At 53.8% G+C, this 22,497-nt stretch overlaps 7 protein-coding genes across 7 annotated transcripts; 6 read left to right on the top strand and 1 right to left on the bottom strand.

Annotated features, from left to right (window-relative positions):
• Positions 1–2,663: 2,663 nt before the first annotated feature.
• On the top strand, positions 2,664–3,185 carry BO97DRAFT_427744 (uncharacterized protein; the record flags this gene model as incomplete). Its single annotated transcript, XM_025697228.1, has 2 exons — positions 2,664–2,752; positions 2,825–3,185. The coding sequence occupies 2 exons, from the start codon at positions 2,664–2,666 to the stop codon at positions 3,183–3,185; spliced, it is 450 nt and encodes a 149-aa protein (XP_025548225.1).
• A 943-nt stretch (positions 3,186–4,128) lies between these two features.
• BO97DRAFT_189389 (uncharacterized protein) lies at positions 4,129–5,148 on the top strand. Its single transcript, XM_025690451.1, has 2 exons — positions 4,129–5,032; positions 5,089–5,148. Exon 1 carries the CDS (start codon positions 4,517–4,519, stop codon positions 4,985–4,987), a length of 471 nt encoding a protein of 156 aa, XP_025548224.1. The 5' UTR covers positions 4,129–4,516; the 3' UTR covers positions 4,988–5,032; positions 5,089–5,148.
• Positions 5,149–9,971: 4,823 nt separating this feature from the next.
• BO97DRAFT_417140 (uncharacterized protein) lies at positions 9,972–11,006 on the top strand (the record flags this gene model as incomplete). The annotated part of the gene is made up of 1 exon (XM_025696461.1): positions 9,972–11,006. One exon carries the CDS (start codon positions 9,972–9,974, stop codon positions 11,004–11,006), a length of 1,035 nt encoding a protein of 344 aa, XP_025548223.1.
• Positions 11,007–13,386: 2,380 nt separating this feature from the next.
• BO97DRAFT_417139 (uncharacterized protein) lies at positions 13,387–14,619 on the top strand (the record flags this gene model as incomplete). The annotated part of the gene is made up of 1 exon (XM_025696460.1): positions 13,387–14,619. One exon carries the CDS (start codon positions 13,387–13,389, stop codon positions 14,617–14,619), a length of 1,233 nt encoding a protein of 410 aa, XP_025548222.1.
• Positions 14,620–15,467: 848 nt separating this feature from the next.
• On the top strand, positions 15,468–16,007 carry BO97DRAFT_427739 (uncharacterized protein; the record flags this gene model as incomplete). The annotated part of the gene is made up of 1 exon (XM_025697227.1): positions 15,468–16,007. One exon carries the CDS (start codon positions 15,468–15,470, stop codon positions 16,005–16,007), a length of 540 nt encoding a protein of 179 aa, XP_025548221.1.
• A 1,549-nt stretch (positions 16,008–17,556) lies between these two features.
• BO97DRAFT_427738 (uncharacterized protein) lies at positions 17,557–18,693 on the bottom strand (the record flags this gene model as incomplete). The annotated part of the gene is made up of 1 exon (XM_025697226.1): positions 17,557–18,693. The coding sequence occupies one exon, from the start codon at positions 18,691–18,693 to the stop codon at positions 17,557–17,559; it is 1,137 nt and encodes a 378-aa protein (XP_025548220.1).
• An 806-nt stretch (positions 18,694–19,499) lies between these two features.
• Positions 19,500–22,238, top strand: BO97DRAFT_472656 (uncharacterized protein; the record flags this gene model as incomplete). The annotated part of the gene is made up of 2 exons (XM_025700154.1): positions 19,500–19,529; positions 19,871–22,238. 2 exons carry the CDS (start codon positions 19,500–19,502, stop codon positions 21,830–21,832), a joined length of 1,992 nt encoding a protein of 663 aa, XP_025548219.1. The 3' UTR covers positions 21,833–22,238.
• Between the last annotated feature and the right edge of the window lie 259 nt (positions 22,239–22,497).

Here is a 22,497-nt window from a genome sequence, read left to right as displayed (position 1 = left end):
GGCCGAACATGTCACGGACAACGCAGGGAAGAAACGCAATGACCTCAGCTATACTCCCACTATCTGGACTCTCAATACTGATGTTTCTGACCACTTATTTCTCTTTCTATCTATGCGACCTGCGGGCCGTGTACAGCTGCTAGGAGGTAGAGCTGGGGGTGGGGGTGAAGAACCAGAACGAGTCTACCGCAGCGATCGATTCGCTATGAGACTTGCAGGTGGTTGAGCACCCACGAAGGAGAATGAGATGAAGCATGCGCGTTTCACGGAACTCACCGCTGGACCAAGCGTGCTTCCACGATTAGACTTACGACGAAGGGCAAGCGTCCGGCCATCGAACAGAAGCTGGGGTCCAAACGCGCTCCGAGCTAGCAACCATCGACGGCAATAAGAACGAGCCCAACGGTTTTTCTCAGTCCGAAACGCCCTAGTCATTGCGGCGCGTCCGCCACGAATGACGTCGTCAACGACATCGCGGTTCGGATGGATGACCTGATCACTCAGCGGGTCAACAGCATCTGCGTGCGCCCACAGCTAGTTGGCCGATGCCACGCGATGAGTACCGAGACCGAAATTTGCTGGCTGTCCGCCTCGAAAGAATGGTCTTTACAAAAGCACCCATCCATCAACGTAGAGGAGAAAACCGGCAGTGACGGGGATCTGCTTCTTGATGAGCTCAGTTTTATTGCCACGGTGCGTCATTTCTACTAGCAGCAAACCACGCGGCCCACCGAGCTCTCTGATATACGAGTTCGAGACATAACGGGTCTCCGGGCACCAGTGAGACGCGTTTAGGTGGGACTTTCGCTGCCAGGTGTGTCATTGCGGCCACGCCCAAGGCGCTCTGTTTCAGTGTCCTGACTGCTTTCACTATTTTCACGGGGTTTGCCTTGATATGGTGCATCACCAGCACATCGAATTCTTAGCCTTCGATGTCGTAAGCTCGAGATGGCAGAGGCTATTTTGAGTGTTTAGAGTCCCACACCGCCTACTCCTGAGTACCGTATCTTCCGCAAATACTTTGCGTAGTAGCAGTATATGCGCGGCGAAGATATGGATAGCGAGACTATGAAGAGCTTCTGCGCGGTTCAAGAAGCTGAGGGAGGTGTCGCTGCCCTGTGCCGATGTCATGGTTACTACGCTGTTCGCGGCCGGCCGAGCTGCTCTCGCCGATGGCCTGAATGTGTCCGTGTTGGCAATGAACGAGGCGGCCAAGGCCTCAGAGCCCGAGCTGCGACCCCGACGTGGGGACCCTTATTGATCCATCTCGTTGTGTTTGAATTTGCCTTGGTAAACGTCAACGAGAAACCAGATCATCCCCTGTACCTGGGTTGACCACGAGATGTCAATCCATGCACCAGCGGGCCACACTCTCCCATTCTCGGATAGCTCATTAGGGAAAGACTATTGCCTTTCATTGTGATAGCCTCGCGGCGCACCAGCATAAACGTGAACTCACTGACGGAACCATCCGCCAAATTTATCTGCGACCAACACTGGAGCGACTCAGTCACCTAGATCACAGGTATGCTTGAGAGCTGGAGAACAGCCCGGGGCATATTACATCGCTATAACTCTCTCTCCAGCGGAGGACTCCCACTCGGTGGGATCGAGAGTTCTCCGGCCAGGGCTGGCGGAACAGCAGTTTTCCTAGAGCATATACTATCTCTTGCTGATAGTATACGAGGGAAAGCCTATTGTATCTTGCTACGCACGCTGAAAGCTCATTATGGTGAAGGATATTGGTCCGAGCCGACCTCAAGCCATACATGGGCAGAGATTGCGCAATTGCATTAGAATTATACCGAAAAGCATGCCAGGCTTGAAAAGCTTTTGGACTAGAGCTGGGCGAATAATGGTTGCCTTTGCCTGGAGTACAGCTTGGAGTCCGGTTTTTCAGCGACAACGGCTGTGAAACCTCGATCGTCATGGGATACTGGTGGTCTTGGCTCCTAGAGACCTGGTGGAGACGAGAAAAACCAACGAGCAGGATGGTAGGATACGATCAAAATTGGCAAGGCTACATACAGTGGCAAAAGCACGCCCCAGAAGAGGTAGAAGCGGAAAGACATCTGCCGCCTCCGGGAAGAATGCGTTCCTCGCCTTGGATATGTAAGACAGCCCCGTAACAATGGCCTGCCGGTGATGTCTTCTGACCACGCTCGCCATGTCGTTGTCGTCTGTATTCAACAGCATCTCATTGTGCCAGTGTTACTACCAGCAGTGGGGAAGAGCAAGCTAAATCATCTTACCTCCGCTAAATACGAAGCGCACTATCCCTTTAAACATCAGTACGATGCTTTCACCCTACGATTGACGCAGTACGCGTAAAAGCTCGAGAATCTACGAAATGTCGTGGGGCAGAAGGCTTTCCAGGCGCGGTGCACCGCTGCTGTTTAGGGATCAGGACAGACTGAACGACAATACGAATTCTGTGGTACAATGCTTCATACCCGTCAATGAAAACCTTCTTTACAAGATGCCGAGGACCTAATGATTTGAGCTAGGGTCGGTGGATACGTCAGGCTCTTGCAGCAATCCATTACTGGGTCAGCTAACCTCTAGACCTGCACTGCCAGCCTGATCAAGCGCACCCGAGGTGACATTTGAAGAAGAATTGTTATCTACAACGGAATGATCGTGTTCACGGCGACATCATCATCATGGGCCCCGGCACGGACAACTATGTCGTGGGCCACGACATCCCCCCGATGAAAATCGACACCGTGGATCTCGCCTTCCCCAAAGCCATGTAGGAAGAGCATGATGAAAGCCCTCAAGAACAAGCTGTACAAAAGCCCCGCCAATGCGGGGACCCGAATAGTGAAGACACTGCGCAGATGGACCAGTCCAATCGGCGGCGGCTGTGTCTCCTGGCGTTCTCGCCAACCCTCTACCGGGTCCTGAACTCGCAGGGCACGAGGGGGTTCTTGGCCGACGACGTTGCAGACCAGCTGTTCGCCGAGGACCACGGGCTGACGTTTTACTTCAACTGCACGCGGCATGATTCGTGTTATACGGCATACACCGCGCGCTTACAGAATGCGTTCTTTCTGGCCTACGATTCCCCCAAGCTCCGCTATATCGCCCATGCGCTGGAGCGTTGGGGATATTTTGACGTGGGGCGCCCGGTGCTCCCCCCGGCGCGGGTCATCTTCTTCTGCACCTGGCCGTTGACACAGTAACAGTGGGTACTCACGCTCTTTCTCGAGTCGATGGGCATCCGCGTGTCGCGGATCTGGGCCCACATGAACCAGGGCCTCCGCAACAAGGCGGCGGCCGAGTTCATCGACCCAGCGCCCAATGCCCCGTGACGACGTACCGCGTCGCCTCACTTGGGCTCAACCTCCAGCACTGCTGTCACACGGTGGTCCTTGTGGAACCGGGTCGGAACGGTCCGCAGGAGATTCAGGCCACCGGGCGGCTGAACCGCACCGGGCAGACCGAGCCACAGCAGGTCATTGTCTTGTTTCAGGCGAACTCCTTCGACCGCAAGCTCGCGTTTGACAATGTGGTCAAACTCCTCGCCCAGGTCGCGGTTGTTGTTAGGCCAGCTTCCCGCACGGGACATGGGCACTACCTCCAGTCCATGATATAGGGCTATCTTGCCTTGGGCTCCGGGCTCGAGATCATCCGCCAGGTCCATAGCGAGGTCATCACTCCTCTCGAAGAGGAAGGGGACACCTCTGAAGGTTTCTGTATGGCGAAACTGCACTTCTCTTGCAATGTCATGCTGCATGCTATTCTGCACAACATCGGTGAGAATTGTATCGAGGCTACTGCTGAAGGCGTTCAGTCTTACCTCAACGCCTATGACCCTGATTTGTCGTACCTGCCACTTTCGGTCTATCCGAAGTCCCTTTTTGAGAAGGATGTTTGGGGAAGGCTGGATGAAGTGTCACCCGGCTGTTCCCTCTCTCTTATAGAGTGACCGAGCTCTTCCATCGGTGTCGGGAGTTATCATACTAGGCATTATGTGGATGACTACGGCAATCACTCAAGTCCGGATAGTAGAACCCTCATCTGCTTGGGAGTTGTCGCTGCGAGAGCATGTAAATGTCTACACGCAGTGTTCGGCTGGCTTCGGAAGCTTTCTGGACAGAGACGCTCTAGGTGGAGATGGAGATGGGGTATTCACAACTTACTTTGGACCGAAAAGATTAATATTGTCATCTGCAATCGGGCCAACTGGTAAACAGCGATGCCTCACGTGTTGTTCTTGAGGCCACGAGCCGAGACAACTGCAATCCAGAAGCCATTGAGCAGCTACAGTGCTACATGGCAACTGTTTGGCATAAGCCGAAGAAGTTTCAGGCCGATGCCGCTGGATCCTCGGGTCGCTTTCCCAAGGCGTGACCTGAAAGTTCGTCGCCCATACTGCTCTAGTGCTCAGCAGGCAAAATCTGCGCGCGGATGAAGACGGACATCCCCGAGGAGAAGTTGGTGACGCAGTTGCACGCCCTCCCCTCGTGCGCAAGGGGCCGAACCGCCCGGAGTTGATATCCGGCGCGCAGACATGGAGCTGGTTTTGGAACGCCAAGCCATGAGGGCAGAGAACGCAGCATTTCCGCTTCATCCATCATCGAACGAGCTGAAGCCAAGGGTTCAGCCAAAGGCACCACCACCCGGGCAGACCTCCCCCGTCAAGGGGGCCAAGCGCCCGCGAACGACGCGGCGGGAGGCCCGGGTGATTTTATTCCACCCAGGCCTCATCATGCCGGTGCAGGGAATCTTTATCGAGGCAGCCGAAGTGTATAGATCTACTATGAGACACTGCCTGACCTTCACTCGAATTCGCTGCCGGGCAAACAGGCAGTACATCCTCACGCAGCAGTACCTAGATCAGAGCCTGCGTCTTTATCTTCTGATTCCGCTCCTACGCTCTGATGGAAAGTATGAGCTCTATACCTATCCTGACCACCTCTGGGCCAATAGTCCAGGAATTCTCTACATTGTGCTCCTTCTGACCCGTGTACAATCGAATTAGAAGATGGAAATAGAAGGACGACAGTTCGTAGCTTGGGATCGAGAAGTGGGCTATGGAGATTTCCACACTACCAACAAGGAAGACTAATTTGGGCGTTACAGGAGCAGGTCAGCACGCGAGGAACTCAAGCGGGCAGTTCATCGAGCCTTGGTTTAGACAGGCGACGATAGGGTGAACATTGCTCTCCACGAAGCATGCATTGGTCTTGGGAGTAATATGCACTTCTTACCTTCCGTCCACGGTTCCCCTGGTCGACGGTCGCCCGATGAGATTGTGGCGGCAGAACTCCCCCCAATGCAATCCGACACCGACGATCTCGACTTCACGGATGTTGCTTTGCTGTGCAATCTTCTTGTTCGGATCACAGGATGTTCTTGACAGAGCTGATGGGACGTCCCGTCTCCCAACAGTGGCCCTGTCCATATACATGGTAATGAGGCGGTCTATCACCAAGCTGCGTCCTGGCATCAGAAATGCCCCAAACAAATCGTGATGACCTCGATCTAACCACTATAAAAAAGCTGAAAGATATATCGAACATGTTCCCCGCAGGTCAATTATCTACAACGACGTTTCAATACCTGAGCAATCAATATAGGATTGCCGTCAGATGCCCACACCTAAAGTTCCTACCCACGAGTTATCGGGATCAGTGTTAGCACTTTAGGCTGGATTCAACAAAACCAACTTTATTACCTTGAACAGAGGATGATCAAGCACTGCCTCGCATTTCAACCATCTGTTCTCTTGAGCTTCCTTTGAGGACTTAGTCTCCTCAGTCGCATACTCAGCACATTGTCAGCATGATATAAGCACAATACTGCTCTCCATCCACAACAAACAATAAAGCACAAGGATTGATATTTCTATACCAATTTACACCATGCCAGAGCGGGACAGCCCTGCAGCACCAGGCGCATCTTCCTACCTTCACACTTACAAACCAGAAGCCCGAGAGCCCTAAGACATCGGCAATAAAGATAAACCGACACGAGGCAAATACCCGGCTTGCAGGAAAGAGGCCACATATCGTTCTCAGTGTTTGGCTATACATTTCAATGTATATTGCACAAAGATTTCAGTTACAGTGCCAGAGAATGCCGCACGCTGGATCTTATTTCTATCCACGTGAAGGCTACCCGCCAGACCTGGCTGGTGGACGTATACACACTGGGGTCTCGCGCCTTCTCCACCGCCGCGCCGGCCGATGGATATGCGATGCTCAGGTCCGTCCTCGAGTCTATCTACAGGGTAAAGGTATTCTTCCACGTATAAATCAATGCCGACGCGTTTTTTTACCTATATAATGTAGCATTACAGAACGTGGTCGATATCCAGGTCCTGGAGCTGGCCTCCCGCCGCAGGTTTAAGGACCGATACCTCCTGGAACTGTCTAAGTGTATCTGACGTTGCCCCCGCATTTACGCGGACGAAAAGGCGCGGTGGCAGGGGGCCAAGGACAAGGGGAAGCAGAATGCTACATATGCGTTCACGTAAAAAGAGAGGAAAGCCTGTCTTCAAAAGTCTCGAATGGAGGCTGGGCTTTACATTCCTGTCACGCATGCAGACAATAACGCCCAGCGTCTTGTGACCACCTACCACCTGGTCCTCCCTGGGTCTGAATCTTCAGAGTTGTCATACCTAAATGGTCTTCGCTCGACGGCCCTGACTATTACCGGGTTGCGTTGCACGACTGGCCTGCTATACCTGTTCTGACCTCTTCTTTCCCTTTTGCTCACGCGGTTCGTGGCTATGGGGCTATGCATACCTGCCTGCCTGTCTCTGTTCTCCTGAATCATATCTGAACCGTTGTCCTTTATATTATTTTTTTTTTCGCCTCTCCCGCTGCGAAACATCGATACTATTCTCGTCCACTGGTTGTGTTGTACTTGGGGTACTGCAGCGGGCAATGCCCTCAGCGGAAGTGCCCATTACAGATATGGATGTGAAACGCGTGGTTTGATTCCTCAATCTTAGCTTCCCAACAAGCGCCACCCACCCACTGCTTACGAGGCCTGCCAGATGTTGCGTGTCGACTTCGAGACGTTAATTTTCACGGCGTTCCCTTTATTTATATTATTTATTTTCTTTCCTTCTCTTCTCCTACACAGTCATGGCAACTGCTCCGTGGTGAAAGAACGCGACAATCTAACCAAATCTACCCTGCCAGCTTCCAAGGCTCCAATGGCGATGGCATTGGCGACCTACGTGCTGCGACTCCGACGTCCAGACTATGTTGAGACCATACCAGGCCAGGCCACGGCGTACATGGTTGAACATACCAACAATCAAAAGCCGCGGGATGGGTGCGGTTTCGGGAAGTACCGGACGGCTTTGCTTGTGATCTGATTTATCCACGAGAGGAAAAGGCTCAAAGCGATAAATGGTGCGCTCTACAAGCCCCCGCTCAAATTGACTACTAACACGCTCCTCAACAAGTGACTCGAGAACACAGAAATCGCTCTGGACAAGGCTCCCGGGCCCGGCTGTTCAATCGGTCCAAGATACGAACTTCTTCGCCGGACGGATATTGGATGTAGCCTCTGCGACAGGGCAGGAACACATGCAGGTCCGCAATATCAGATGTGCTGTTCGTAGAACGTGAGGAGTGTCCTGTGATGACAGGGCATCCCGCAGGGGTTGACATCAATCAACGGCCCTACAAGTCAAGATATCGCCATCACAAAAGCGGTGTCACGACTCTACTCCGTACTGTCACTCCGTGGCCGCAGGCTAGTTACGGGTGCCCCGGCTGTAGCAGACTGTTATTAACAGACAGCCAGCTCGAAGGGCAGGAACGGAAGGCAGCGGAGGATATGAGATTTGCAGACATTATGAAGAGACTTCTGCCTGACCGACGGAGTAGCCTAGTGAAAAGCCCAGACAGTAATCGGACGGTGGAGATGGTCGAGGTGTTCCTCTCCTATCCAGGCCAACGTAAACCAGCAGGCCTGGGGGCACTCGCTCGCCCTTGACAACCTGTCCGCCGGGAGGTGGCACGGTTGCCTGAGTCACTATCCTCAGATGTGGCTTAAAGAAGCATAGCGTCCTCCAGGATGAGCCTCTAAAAATCCAGGAGAGTACGCAAACCCCTTCGAAAGCCAAGATAGGGCGAACTGACAAACAGAATAATCTCGCCTTGAAGATAGAATGCTATCCGACAGCTCGCAGGGTCTAACCACCCGACTGAGGCCACAATCTTGGTTCTTCGAGCTGTGGGAGTTATCGATATTATCCAGAACGTCCTTGCGGCTGCGTGACTGGCACGAGTATCCAGGGTCCCCTAGAGTTCTTTTGGAGCTCCTTGAGGTGTAGGGCGAGCCTAGTACGATGGAAACCTTGAGGAACCCGGTGGCGGCGTGACTCACAGCAAAGCCTATGTGGTATGCGATAAGGCCTATAATACCCCAGCAAATCCAGGAACGAAGCTGGAGCATCGCACCGTACCCTCGCTAGAGAGCGGGTGCAATCGCAGTCCGCAATCCACACTTGACACAATTGGATCTTTCTGCAGTGAGGTCCGCAATCATGTATACTCTCAGTGGTTCCACCTGCAAGAAACAGTCTCACTTGTCGGATTGTCTCGATTCCTCGTTGAATCACGCCAACACTCTCATCTTTCTCCTTTCAAGTCCGTCCCGGGGTAGGGGCGGGGGGAGGAAGCATCGATCATTGAAAAACGCCTAATCCAGACAGTATCCAACCGGCTCAGCTCGGGAGAGCAGCGGTTCCTGAGATCAGAGCTGGCGTTCTCTGCCCTTTGCAGTAGTCTACGGCAGGGCGTGTGACTCAAACAAACGGGGCAGACCAGCAGGGAAGGAGGGGGGAAAGCCTTTGATGCAGATGGAGAAGGCTTTGACACCCTTGCATTGGTCATAGTGTACGACAATGCAGACCCTGACGCGCAGAAGTTTCACGAATGAATCCAGGCACGTCACCTAAAATGGCGTGAGGACGGTCCTAAACCTACCGCCGCGCACTTTGCTCACGACTTTCGTATACCAGGCCTCTCCTTTCTCCTTCTCTCCTCTCAAACGCGGTCTTGAGAGCCTTTTCCCTAGGCCCTCTTGTGGATGCCCAGCTTGTGAATCTGGGCACCCGCGGTGGGGTTAAATGAAAGTCCCTTTTGGAGACTCTGGAATTGCATCTGGCATTGCGACCAGACTGACAAGGCCCTGTGGTTGGCTGTCATGGCACGGGACAGGGAAAGAAGCTGTTTTCAACCAGCCCCAGGCTTGTCAGAAAGCGGCCCTTGGAGCAGGGAAATCTCGTGGTACTGCGTTGGTGACGGTGGAGATGCTGCCTTGACTGCGAAGGCAGTTTAAATTCTTGCTGAGCGTTCTGGAGCTGGCTGGTCACTAACAAGACGCTGAATCAGGCGAAAAGGACCCACGGCGACTGGTATCTGACCGAAGGCCCTGCAATCTGCGCCACATGGACCTGTTCCTCCGCAATGTGATGATCACCGAGGCGTTCACCCGCGCAGGCGGTGCGCTGCGCATTATCATTATTGATTTTGGGCTGGCGTGTCTTTTTCGCTCGCCGGCGGATATCTACCGAACACACAACTCCCGACTGTTGGAAGGGCGATACATCAGCCCTATTCTGCACTGGTGGCATCCCCTGGGTCAACAGGAGGATTGGATGCTGTCCCGTTGGGTACATTGGAATTGGAATCACTACCTGATCAGGACTTTTAAGAAGGACCTGAAAAGGCTTGCGCGCTGCGGACCAAGGAAATACTCAGTACTATAAAGAGGGAGTGTACAAGTGGGAGGCATGGGAGCACTCCAATGCGTTATCGGACATTCATCGCCTTTCTAAATCTTCCACACCAAGTGCATCAGTCGCTGTGAGAGGATTCCGAGGTTTGGTGTACAGGAATAACCCGGTATAGCTATCCCAATATGCCGATTCCGCCTCGACAGCGCTTGCAGATATATCCGTATTATGGAGCAGCTCAAGAGATTCATTCCCGAGCCCGATGGACGAGAGTGATGCGGAAGATAGCGACAACATTTTGGACCATATCCTGACCGTGGGTCAGGAGGTACAGCCCTTTGGGAATTTGGGGTCTGATGTGGTCGTGCAGAAGAACATCGAAAAGCGCTTCCGCAGAGCCATGCGCCACGGGCTCAACCGACGGGTTTACCCGGTCAAGGGGGCCAAGCGTTCAAAGGCCACGCGGCGGGTGGCACGTGCAGTGGTACAATACCTGATGAAGCCCCTCGACTTCGGGGAGAAGTGCATCACCTATGACCACCATAATGTCGACCGGACTAAGAGCCTGTCGGACAAGCAACAGGCGGCCACGGCCGGCATAGTGGGTCTGGGTGATGAGCTGAACCCCGAACGTTTCGAGGACGAGGACGAGGATGGGAGGAGGAAGAACAAGTCCAAGGCAGGGGTGAGCGCAAGGACGGAGGGCAAAGCAGCGGCGGAGGCCCAAGTCAAGGCAGCGCAGGAGAAGGCCGAGGACGCGGACGGGGAGAGCGAGACGGAGCCTGACACACGAGGAAACGCAGAACGTGCCGACGACGCGGACGGCACGGACGACAAGGAGGATCTCGACGACTGGGACCCCGACACCATCGACCAGCTGGAGAGGTGCCTTCGGTCGCAGGCGGGGGTGGATAGTCAGGCTGGCGGGCATGAGCCCTCGACCCCGAAGGGGGTACGGTCTACATTCACCTCCGACAGTAACCGGGAGGTAGAGACCTTTGAATCAGCGCCCGGGCTGATCAGTGCAAAGACAATTCCGGCACTCCAGGCTTGTCGGATCCTAGAACTGAAGCCGGAGCTCCAGTTCCGCCCACCCACGGACCCGACCCGCGTCACACAGGTGATGCCATCGCAGGCGACCGATGCAGAGTTTATGCTGTGTTGCGAGACTGTTGATGACCGCGGTGGCATCGTCGGTGATGGTTGCGGGATGGGAAAGACGTGCATGGGGGGATTGCATGTGTGGTGTGCAGGGGAGGCCCAGGAACGTCTGCACGCTGCGGGTGTGGACTTTTAAGTTCATGCCAACCGATCCTAGCCCAGGTTTGACCCATACGATTATTCTCTTGGTCTATCATACCAGAGTGAAAAGGGTCCTGATAAAAGACACCTGTGCAACCCCGAAGCACAGCCTTCGCCGAAAGCATCTGTCACTTGATAGAGGGCAAGGAGAGCAGGGCAAGGAGCGGTTGAAGTCCAAAGTAGGATGGCTTGCCGGCTCTATCTCAGATATAACTGCTGTTTCAGATCTACCCATCATCGGCGACAGACAAGCTGAGAGACCAAAGTCGGGTCATAAAAAATCAAGCCGTCAGATCCGAGAAGCTCTCAACAGCGACCTGGCTTATTGAAGACCCTGCTCCGAGTTTCACGAGTGCCCTCTCAAGAAAAGAGCTGAGTTATGGGACAGTGGCCTGTTGCCAAGTAGAGATATGACATAACTGCCAAGGATGGGTACTGGCTCCAAAAGGACAGGAGACTCGCTGGCAAATCGGTCGTGCATGCAGTCCAATGCTAGAGCGCAGCGCACGTGTATCCAGGTGATTTCGACGCGGCCGGCTCAGTCCGACAAAATGTGGGTGGATATAAGCACGGACAGAAAGTGGAGCGGGTGGTTTTATTGGAGCTGAATTACCGGAACCTGGTTTTCATCCCTACGACTATCAATAATGAGCTTGATTGGAGTGGCGTTAGGGGGAATCACCAACTGGAGCGATTCCGAGCTGGAGAGAGAGTTATGATCCTGTACTATGGACCAATTCAGGGCTCACTTGACCCGTACCAAGGCAGCATAGAAGCAGTCTGCAGAGCCCGTTGAGACCACTACTACCACCATCACTGAGGCACTTCTGTCCCAGGCCAAAGCTAGACCACGGCTTGCTGGAACGTGAGGGCTCATCCAGCAGCGACCAAAACGAGGGCACAATAGGCCTCGAGCGATGACAGCGATAACACTGCAGACCAGTCTAGAAATTGAACTCCAATAAATTCACACATATTGGAGAGATATCGCCCTTGAAAGCACCCGTGATAGGATGACCTCGATGGTGAGTCGTTGTATTGCTATAGAATGATTTTTCAATGTCGTCCTTCTGAGCGACGGCTCACTACCTTACTTATAAGCTGGGACAAAAACGGCCGGGAGCATGTTGTCTTTTAATTCTCGAACTCGCTTTGACGAACTTCTCTCTTTCTGCTGGTCATACTTTCTTCAAATGTAGTCCAAGTTGGACAGTCCCTCGACAAGTCATATCTGTTCAGTAAGATATCGAGATATCTGGATTGCGACGAATGAATTCGCTTAGCAGGCGTACAAGGCTTGGTGGATCTGGGCAGCAGAAGACAAGGACAACGCTTAGATCGACATCTTCTTCGGGAGTGGCATGGGGCTCGGCAAAACCGTTGTTGTATGAGGAGCCTACTCCCCAGGTAGAGCTGTCCACCGTCTGCAGCACTCAAGTCCAGCGAAACCATGAATGGGGAGCGTCACTCTAGGAATCTCGAGTTGGAACTGTTACGAATTACGACTGCATTACCAACAAGCTGGACAAGTGCGCTGTTGTCACCTGGTGTAAAATGCAAGTCCAATCGATGCAGCTACCTCGACCTAAATCCTGCTCCAGCTGTCCGCGGGTCACGAGCGACGTGCTCAGTACAGTCTAGACACCATTTCCACCGGGGGATTTCTGCATCGGTACTCGCACGCTGAGAAAGCTTGGAACTCACCACAACACATGGTCCCTGCTTACTGCGGCGCGAAATGTGCTCGACATGTGCTCGATTCGCACGGGTATTATGAAATGTACGGGCCCTGGGCCCAAAGCTGACCCTGGAACGTATTTAGACATGGGTCTTTTGGTTCTGGCCTACCAAGGAGAGCGTTGGGCCCTATCCTTAACGGTGATAAATCAGTTACCTATTTGTGGCCAGTTCTGGTATTATCGAGCTGAAATATGTATCTGAACAAGACATCTTATCGTCGGTTGTTTTTTCGATAAATTCAGTTTTTTTACACATACTCTTACAGCATCAAGTATCAATCTATCACACTAGAATTTCATCCTCTGTATCAGTTTTTCCAGAGTATCATCCAGCGCGCATGTAGATAGCTACTGGAAGGTCTGTCAAGGTCTTTCGTTTATTCCATTCAACAAAGATGAATTCTAAGGGATAATGTCAGCAAAAGAACAGCTCTACGCGAAAATAACTCGACAAAATCATAGTACAGAGCTCCCTATGCCGGCATCACGGCAACTTCCTCGGAGCCTACCATCTGTGTCTGGTAAAACTGCCCACTTTCAAAAGTGCGCCTACATATAAATCGGCGACAATGGACTTCCGTCCATCTCAACAAGCAAAGCAAAAACCCACCATAGTCGCTGAACGGCAAGTCAGATATGTCCCGCATACGCCAGAGGATCCTTGAGTTCTTTGCGCAATACCGCGGCAGGATTTTCACTGGCCGTCCGCAGCGCATGTCCAACACACCCGCCACAGGGCTAGCGGCGCTGCCCACCGAGGTGGCCGTAGAATGTATTTTTTACATGGACACGGCCACCCTCTGCGTGCTCCGCCTCACCTGCAAATCCTTCCGCGATCTCGTGCGCGAGACACTCCAAGCGCGGTGTCGAGAATCAGTCCTCCCGCCGCAGAGCACGTACGACAGGGTGATGGCCATCAGCGAGGACGGCACCCGACGCAGTAGCCGATATAGCTGGAGAAAGGGCCGTGTGAAGCAGCCGCTCGCTCGCCTGGTGGCCCATGGTCGGTGTGACGCTGTCCGGTTCTGTCTAGATGCGGGACTCAGTGCTAACGTCTACGACCTCAGTGCCCGACCACTGCTGCACATCGCCTCCTTGCACACCCAGATTGCCATGGCCCATCTGCTGCTGGAGCACGGGGCCGATCCGCACGCTACGGTGTCTCCCGCGCGCTACACGGCGCTGGACTACGTGCGCTGGATTCCGCTGTACGACGAATTTGAGCCGCCGGTCCCACTGGATGAAGACCTGCCGGCACAAGAGGACATGGTGCGGCTGCTTCTCGGGGCTGGGGCGCGGTACACCACCGAAAACGGGGAGGGGATCCTGCCCTTCCTCTGCGGGATGCGTGACTACCAAGCTCTTCTACGCCGGGCGATGCTCAACGGCACGTATCCCGAGCCCGAGGACATCGCGCGCCATTTGCTCCGGTTCATATACTGGCCCGAGGGGGTCCGGAAGATCGTCGAGGCCCTGCCGGAGGTGAAGTCCGCGGTTACTATCGACAGGTCGCGCAGGCGGGAGTCGCGCAGGTCGGCCATCCAACAGGCGATGATCGAACAACACATGCCGCTCGCCTTGGAGATGATCAAATGCGACATGCCGTTGAACCTGGGGGACTACAGGACCCAGTACCCCGAACTCTTCATAGCCGTGGATAATATCTACCATTGGAGGTTTCAGACGAACACGTATGACTGGCAGATTGTGCACGCCCTGCTCCGCCGGGATGAGATCCGCAGGGCTGGCTTCCTTCCCTGGGTTAACCAAGGCCCGAATCGTCACGAGGTCTTTCAATTCCCGCTGAACCATTATTTGCTGCAGCAAGACTGGCCCATGGTGGCGATGCTGTTGCGGATGAATCTTTAGTGAATTGTTCCTGCCTTTCCGCCGTCACGCTTACTTCGACATAGATGAAGCCGTTGCTCAATATCAGGAAAGTTAATTGTAATTTGGTTTTCGTATGCAGGGTCTTTCCAATCTTCATCGATGTAGTATTGTGGTAGACTTCCACTCATTATCACCTCTTCTTCGTCAGCTAAGGTATTGCGAAAGAGACTGCTCCTCGGCCGGGGCTAAAATCTCAATTCCGATATCAAACAGTATTTGCACTAGACTTTCGGCCATGCACAGATCAGACACATGATTACTAGCTGATTATATGTTGAAGAGCGCATCCCGCACAAGGGAGTGAATCAACCATATTCATCACCAAATAGAACTTAACAAGCAGGACATACACAGACCACCACAAAAACGTAACCATTTTCAGTAAATGATCTTATATCTACAGCAACCCATCCACCCTTGCTAACTCGAATGCACTCCTGACTTTCAGTCCCCTACGTAAGAGAGACCAATGCATGCCCGACAATGATACCATCAGCTCGGTCTGGATCCAAGTCAAATGCTAGCTTCCTCGTTGCAGTGGGGTCTGGACTTACGAATAACTGTACTGTACCCACGTGGTGTGCCCTGATACTGGTTCCATGTGCCTTCTGCGCCCAATCAGGCTATGATTCTTTTTGGAATCCAGGGTCTTCCAGGTATAAGACAGTGATGGCGCCTATCTTTAAAAAAAAATACAGGCTTTGCGTGCATTCGTTTAGACGCTCGCTCCGGCCAAATAGGGTCTATCACTGTCACTCCTTTTTTCTTTCTTTTCTATACCCTCTTTTATCATAGTCGTTCATTCCACACACACACACACACACACCATGCGCTTTGCCCCTCTCGCAGCGACGGTTGCGTCCCTGGGCGTGGCCAGTGCTGCCGCTATCAAGGCCAAGGACAACGCTCTGCGTGCCCGCGACACCTGCTCGGATGTGGTGTTCACCGGTGAGGTGTTGCACCTCTCCGTGAACATCATCGAGTACCCTGTCGTGGTCGATGTCGAGCTTGAGGAGGATGCCATTATCACCATCGGCAACACGATCCTTATCGATGCTACTCACGCACCCACCCATCTACACACCACCGTGATGGCTACGTCTACTTCTACTGTTACCAAGACGACCTCTACTGCTACTATTACTGCTGCTGGCGTTGACACTACAGCTGGATCTTCCTTTGGCTCTGGTTCCTCTTCCAACGAGGGCTCCGGAGTTGTTGCTGGCTCCGGTTCTTCGGACTCTGGTTCTTCCAACTTTGGCTCTTCTGGTTCGAGCTCCTCCGGCTCTGGTTCGTCTGGAGTCGTTGCTGGCTCCGGTTCTTCTGACTCTGGCCCCTCTGGCTCCAGCTCCAGCTACTCAACTTAGCCTGAGATTGAGGTGGCCAGGGAGCTGAAAGGAAGGGGGGTCCGGGAGTTCTCCCCCGGAATACTCTCATTTTTGCTCAGTTAGATTGAGGTGGCCAGGGAGCTGAAAGGAAGGGGGGTCCGGGGGTTCTCCCCCGGGACGTCTTTATTTTAGTATAAGTTTTACGGCGAAGGTTACTACTTATTGGTCTAATGAGATATCTAATGCTATTTATGTTTTTATCTTTGGTTTCTGGAGTAGGTGTTTGTGTTGAGGTTTTGGGTGAATGAATTGGGCTCTCAAGTTATAAGACTAAGTATATATTCTCGATACAGTCATTTTGGTAGAAACCGTCCAGAGGGATCGGTGGAGTTGAACGAGTCCTGTATACGAGCCGGTCGATTCCCCGGGCCCTCCCACCGACCATCGAAGTTGACAGGAGAGCAGCAAGCTCAAGATTAGCATATTGCACCCATTATCCTTCCAGAGACCAACCATGGCCGATAACTATTCTTTCTGATCGAACCCATCAGACTGATTCGTGGCGAAAGGCCTGAATACGAGCTAATCGATTCACAGCCCCTTCCTGGGGGTGTAAGTTGACAAGACATGATCCGCTCGTCTGCTTCCCGCTTGGATCTAGATCGGGGTCCATGAACGTTTATCCCCGGATTTGGATACCCGTTGAAAGTTTATCATTTGGGTCCGAGGAGGCGCAGATGACAGCCGCGATCGGCGGGGATCCATACCGTTGGCTTGGGTCCGCTCGGTAGAGTTATTTCCTACGCGGGAGTTAGGGCTGGGTCGGTGTGGTTGGACTCTTTTGGTTCCAGAGTGAGCAATTCTAGATATAATCTAACACCCTCATGGATTGGTTGAGCTGATTAAGATCGTAGTCTGGACTTTCCTTTCCATACCCCAGGTTAGCCCACCAAACAGGCTAGGAGCTCCAAGAGAAACGACGTGAAAGTCAAAGGTCCACTCGGGCCGGCCATTCTCCTCGGTCCTTCGATTGGAAGATCTGGTTTGTTGGACGGATTTGAGATACGATGTTGCTTCTGGCTGCACTATCTCTGGTACGAGGATCTTCTCTTCTGGAACTGGTCGCTTCTTAGGTAGTATGCGCGGTCTGGTTGTCTTTGGGGCAATTATATGTCACAGGGTGAGGGGCGTGAATTATGTAAAGAAGGTGTTTGAGGTCTTCTCAAGGGAACATTTTATGGAGCCTGTTTAAGAACTGGACGGGCTTGGAATGGGTAGTGCTTTCTGCTGTACGGTCAGGATGGTGATATGGGCTGGTCGTGGCGCGTTATGCCGATTTGGCAACGTCTCGGGGTCGTGGTAGCTACTTCGTATTAAGTACAGGGCCTGAGACTGATGCAGTGTATGTCTCGTTCGCTTCATGGTCATGCCAAGTTATTTATAAGTTGGGAGGTGTGAAGTCACCTGGTGTATTCTGTCAAAACGGCTGTGCTGGCACGCAGGTGTCTACGCTTGTTCCCGGTCCCGAATTAATAGTAACATTCTCGCTACCACCACAGGCTATTCACAAATCATACAGACGGTCGTTCTACCCTATCACGGCACTGAAGACTCCCAGCGTGAACGCCCGATGGAGACCAACGTGTCGCTGGCCCCACATCTCCCTTAGGTATCTCTCGGCACCACGGTTGAACTCCCGTCCTCGGGCATCAATCAAGGCAGGCTTGACACTCCAGCTGCGGACGCGCCGCTTGCAGTCGCAGTCTTGGCAGCCGAGGTCGGGGACGTTCTTCCACGCCCTCCAGTACTTATCCAACGGGTCCGAGAGAAAACACTTCCTAGCTCCGCAATCAGCACTCTTCACATCCAGGTCACAGCATTCGTTCTGCGGGCTGAGGAACAGCTTCGCTAGGGACCGCGGCGGCTGCTTCAGGATGAACCACGAGATCACGCTGTACTCATTCCGGGCGTCCCGGTGCCAGTCCTTCGGCCCGTGGCGCAGCAGCATCCGCTCCATCAGCTCCCGCAGCATGCGCAGGGCGGCGTGGAAGTCGATCTCGGTCTGCTCGTCCAACCAGCCCCGGAACTCCAGTCGGCGGCGGCCGATGTCGGCTTCCGTGTAGCCCCATTTCAAGACTGTGTACACGTGGTTGGTGTACTCTTCAAATGTCATCATCTGTCGCCGTTGCGGCGGCAGCTCGTCGTACTCGTCCAACATCTGGCCCAGCACGAAGAGCCGCCCGCTAACCACCGGAGCCAGGGGCTTCTTGCGCGGCTTGAGCCGCTCCGTCTCCCGTGCGATGTCAGCCATGTGGAACAGCACGTGCAGCCCTCGTTCCAGCCGTTGCGCCAGCCGCAATTCCGCGTCGAAGTCCATCTCCGTGTGGTCTTCGTCGCAGAACGGACCCCACACGGAGGGTACAAGATGTCGTGACAAGTCCCTGGCGATGTTATGGCGATGGAGAAAGCGGACCAGCGTGTGAATCGTCAACGGGGCTCGCTCCCCGGTCCAGGGACTCATGGCGAGGATGGGGTCGAAGGCGTCGATCCCATGGCATCGCATGAACCAGGTGCAGATATGCGGCTCGAGGATCTTGATGGTCTCGTATGTGGCCTTGTTCAGGCGACAGAGGGTGAGGATGGTGTTTACCTCGCCGCTGATGATGATGTGGAAGAGGACATCGGCCACAAAGCCGAAGGGGAGAGGTGCGCCTCCCCGCCTCATAGATGGAGATAGCATCTGTTTGACGAGGCGAATCAGCGTGGGGGATCTCCCTCGCACCTGCGGAGTGGGTGCTTGGCTGCGTATCGTTTTTCTGCGGAAGATCATCCCGACTTACCGTAGCAACTGCTGCTCTTCCAAAGTCTTTTCCCTCCCGGCTCTAGGCGATAAGGAGTGACATGAAATCCTTTATAAGTAATATTCAGGGAAGTCGCGCGGGTGGGGGAGACAGTTTGCCCAGGCTGTAAGGGGGGTTAATTGCCGTCTGGCGGATAACAATGCGTGGACGGTGTGACGCGTTGGCAGGTTACCAGTCGTGTGCTTGGCTGCAGCGATGCATCCGAAATGGCTGAGTATGCAGGGTGCAGGATGCAATCGCCGAACGACCGTAAGCTGACTGGTCCGCTTGGAGACTTATATAATACGTGGTGCCATGTCCAGTGCGGTCATTTTGCGAGGTGTTGTATGATGTCCAGAATAAAGATCGACCACGTTTCATGCGAAGCGAACAAGGAGAAGGGATGCCAGCACGGTCTAGTAGTATCATCGCCGGATCCTTTGAGACACACGTAGCAGGAATAGATCCAACTAGTGCTGTCTGGATGGGATAGCAAGGACACATCTGGGAGAGTAATCAAGTGTCTGATCATGGGATCGGCAATTTTGCTGATAGTGGTGTCAATAGTGCCAGGGGAAGACAGGAGGGGCAGGTCCGACATCGTCACGCGAGGAAGGTTGGCATCGCGTCTTGTCCATCTTGAGCGTATGTCAACTCTTGCAAGACAGCCAGACAGGGATGTGACGTTGTGATGTCCGAGACAGATGACGAGTCTCATCAAGTAATGGCAGAGTAGAAACGAATTGGAAGAACATCTCTCTTGTTCTCTCCGCACTTTCTGTTATCGGAGGTGGAGTCGACCCGACCGCGGCTAAACCCAATCCAGCCCAATCGGTCGGCATCAAAAATTTCTGGGACGATAACAAATCGTCACTCCGCAACAAGACGTGACAACCTTCGTTCCTCCTCTCTTCTTCGACGCCCGACGTTGTCTTTCCAGTCTGACTCCGTTGGATTGGACTCATCCTCAAATCAACAGCCTCCGTCAGGGTCTGCCGACCTCCCTCTGATGCCATTCCGCATATCGATTCTAGTCGCGCTTAACGCATGATTTCCTCCAAGCCCCTCCCACTCGCCGACGAGTGGACGGATCCCGATGCCTACGTCGAGGCCTTGATTTCCTTCGCTACCGAATCGGACATCTTTAGGCACCTCTGCGGCGGAGTGCATATCCTCGACTTCCTAACACGAGACCCGGATCTTTATACCTCCCTGCTACCGGAACACTGGCGCTCCTTTTTCGATCAGCATGATGTCCAGGACATTCTAGACCTGCTCCTCCGCGATGACCTACAGCCCCTCTTCGAACAACATCGGCGGCCGGCCGGAACGAGCAGCGAACAGGATACGGACGCAACAGGATGGCGGGGCGGTTCTCTGCCCCCGCTGGATTTTCTGGAATACATCCACCAGATCCGGCGCCTGAGCCTGGGACGAGACTTTACCCCGTCCCAGCCCGGGAATCCTGTGATCCCAAGGCATATTGCCGTCGGGATGAATGTGAAGAAGTACCATGAGGTGGCGCACTTCTCCAAGTACGTGGATAAGCTGTGCACTACGGTGGACCAACAACGGGGCGATGCGATCACGCACATTGTGGACTTTGGGTCTGGTCAGAGCTACCTCGGTCGGACGTTGGCCTCTGCGCCCTACCACCGACATATCGTGGCCATTGAGCGCAAGCATCAATTCATCAGTGGTGCGAAGGGCATGGACGTGCACGCCCGTCTGAAGGAAAAGAAAAAGGTCAACATGTACAACAAGAAAGCTGCCAAATGCAAGGTGTGCGACGAACCCGAGTCGCCTGCAGCGGTGGAGCCGCGCCCCAATGCAGGGGAGTCCAACAGTGCAGAACAGATGTCCTCGGAGGACGACCCGACCACCGCTACCGCCAACGAGGACGAGGAGGAGCTGGCCATGATCAATGTCTTCCGTGACGTCAGTCTTGCGCCCGGTGAGATCGGCTTCAAGCCTCATCGGAACGCGCCCAAGGCGGCTGTCGAGGAGGATGACCCAAACAAGCCGAGAGGCACGATGGACTATATCGAGCATGAGATCAAGGACGGCTATCTGGAGCCGATCATCAAAGATGTGATCGAGGCTCCCCTGCCTGTTGTCGAAACCGACGGCAAAATCGCAGAGGACAACTCGGTTGCGACCAGTGGCATCAAGGCGGACCAGAAGCCGGGGGACGCCAAGGTCATGGTTATCTCCCTGCACTCGTGCGGCAATCTCCTGCACCACGGTGTACGCTCCCTGACCCTGAACCCGTCGGTCAAGGCCATTGCTATGATCGGTTGCTGCTACAATCTCGTTACGGAACGCCTGGGCCCCGCGACCTACAAGCTCCCTATTCTCCGGTCTATGCATCCCCGCCTAACGCAGGATGCGGTCGCGTACGACCCCCATGGGTTCCCCATGTCCAAGCGCTTCGAGGACTACGAGCATGAGAGCGGAACCGGGGTGAAGCTGAACATCACAGCACGATCCATGTCCCTGCAGGCTCCTTACAATTGGGGCAGGAAAGACAGCGAGGACTTTTTCACTCGACACTTCTACCGCAGTCTGCTCCAGCGTATCCTTGTGGATCGCGGAGTCGTCTCCAAACCTAAGATCCCTGACAACCTCTACGGCGAATCCGATACACCCGAGGATGCAGGGAACCCCTTGATCGTGGGATCGCTGCGCAAGTCCGCCTTCGTCTCCTTTTCCGCCTACGCCACCGCTGCGGTAGCCAAACTGTCCCGTGATGCGCACTTTGGCGAGAAGGTGAAAGCCGGCATGGGCGATCTCACGGAAGAGGACCTGAACCGCTATGTGGAAAAATACTGGTACGCAAAGAAGAATCTCAGCGTGGTATGGAGCTTGATGGCGTTCAGTGCCGCGTTGGTTGAGGCCATCATCGTGGTGGACCGGTGGCAGTTCCTGCGCGAGCACGAATCCGTCCAGGATTGCTGGGTTGAACCTGTGTTTGACTACAAGGAGAGTCCTCGCAACCTGGCCGTCATTGGAATCAAGAAGTGACGAGCAGTCGGACTCCCCACATGTGATAGGTCTTCTCCAAAAGCCTGAGGCATCCTCTGGGGCGGGCTGCCGCTGTCAGAAAGCAAGGAATTGGGCAGCAGCAGCAGCAGTCTTCTTCCTGGCTCCGAGACAATTTGCCAGCCGGCAAGTCGGGCGCTTCATTTCCCGCCTGAATCAGTATCCTGGCAGCCTTCAACTGGTCTGATTGAAGCCGCGATGTGCACGCGAGCCTCGCAACAAGAGAAACCAAGCTTGGGCTTTCTCCACGTAGACATGATGTGACCACGACCAATAGACGATAGACGAGAGACGGATGGGAAAAGTCTAGCATAGCAGAATATGATTAGATCGTGCCGGAATCACACCGACAGCTAGAAAAGCGCTGCTGCTCGGTCTAGAAGCTGGCCATTTTGACCACATCCATTGTGCTTTCTCGCTTGAATAATGGTGATGCCTAGTCTTCTAGGCAGTCACAATTTTTACTGAGTCTATACGGAACAAGCGTGTGGGGCTAAGTAGAAAACAGTAAGAAGCCGACCGATCAGGGTCTACGAGGGATTGCACGATGAGAGGGTTTAAAGCAGAGACAATCAAGACTTTTTCAGGTTGAGACACAAGAAATGATAAATATCTGTTTTAGTGGGCGGCACCCGCGGGTTCCGAAA

The sequence above is a fragment of the Aspergillus homomorphus genome (genome assembly GCF_003184865.1).
Source record: "Aspergillus homomorphus CBS 101889 unplaced genomic scaffold BO97scaffold_41, whole genome shotgun sequence".
Lineage (NCBI taxonomy): Eukaryota > Fungi > Ascomycota > Eurotiomycetes > Eurotiales > Aspergillaceae > Aspergillus > Aspergillus homomorphus.
This window is presented reverse-complemented; position numbering and strand designations above follow the sequence as displayed.

Excerpts from the sequence above, each read along its gene's own strand:
- BO97DRAFT_189389 (XM_025690451.1), top strand. The coding sequence starts at position 4,517 with ATGGAGCTGGTTTTGGAACGCCAAGCCATGAGGGCAGAGAACGCAGCA.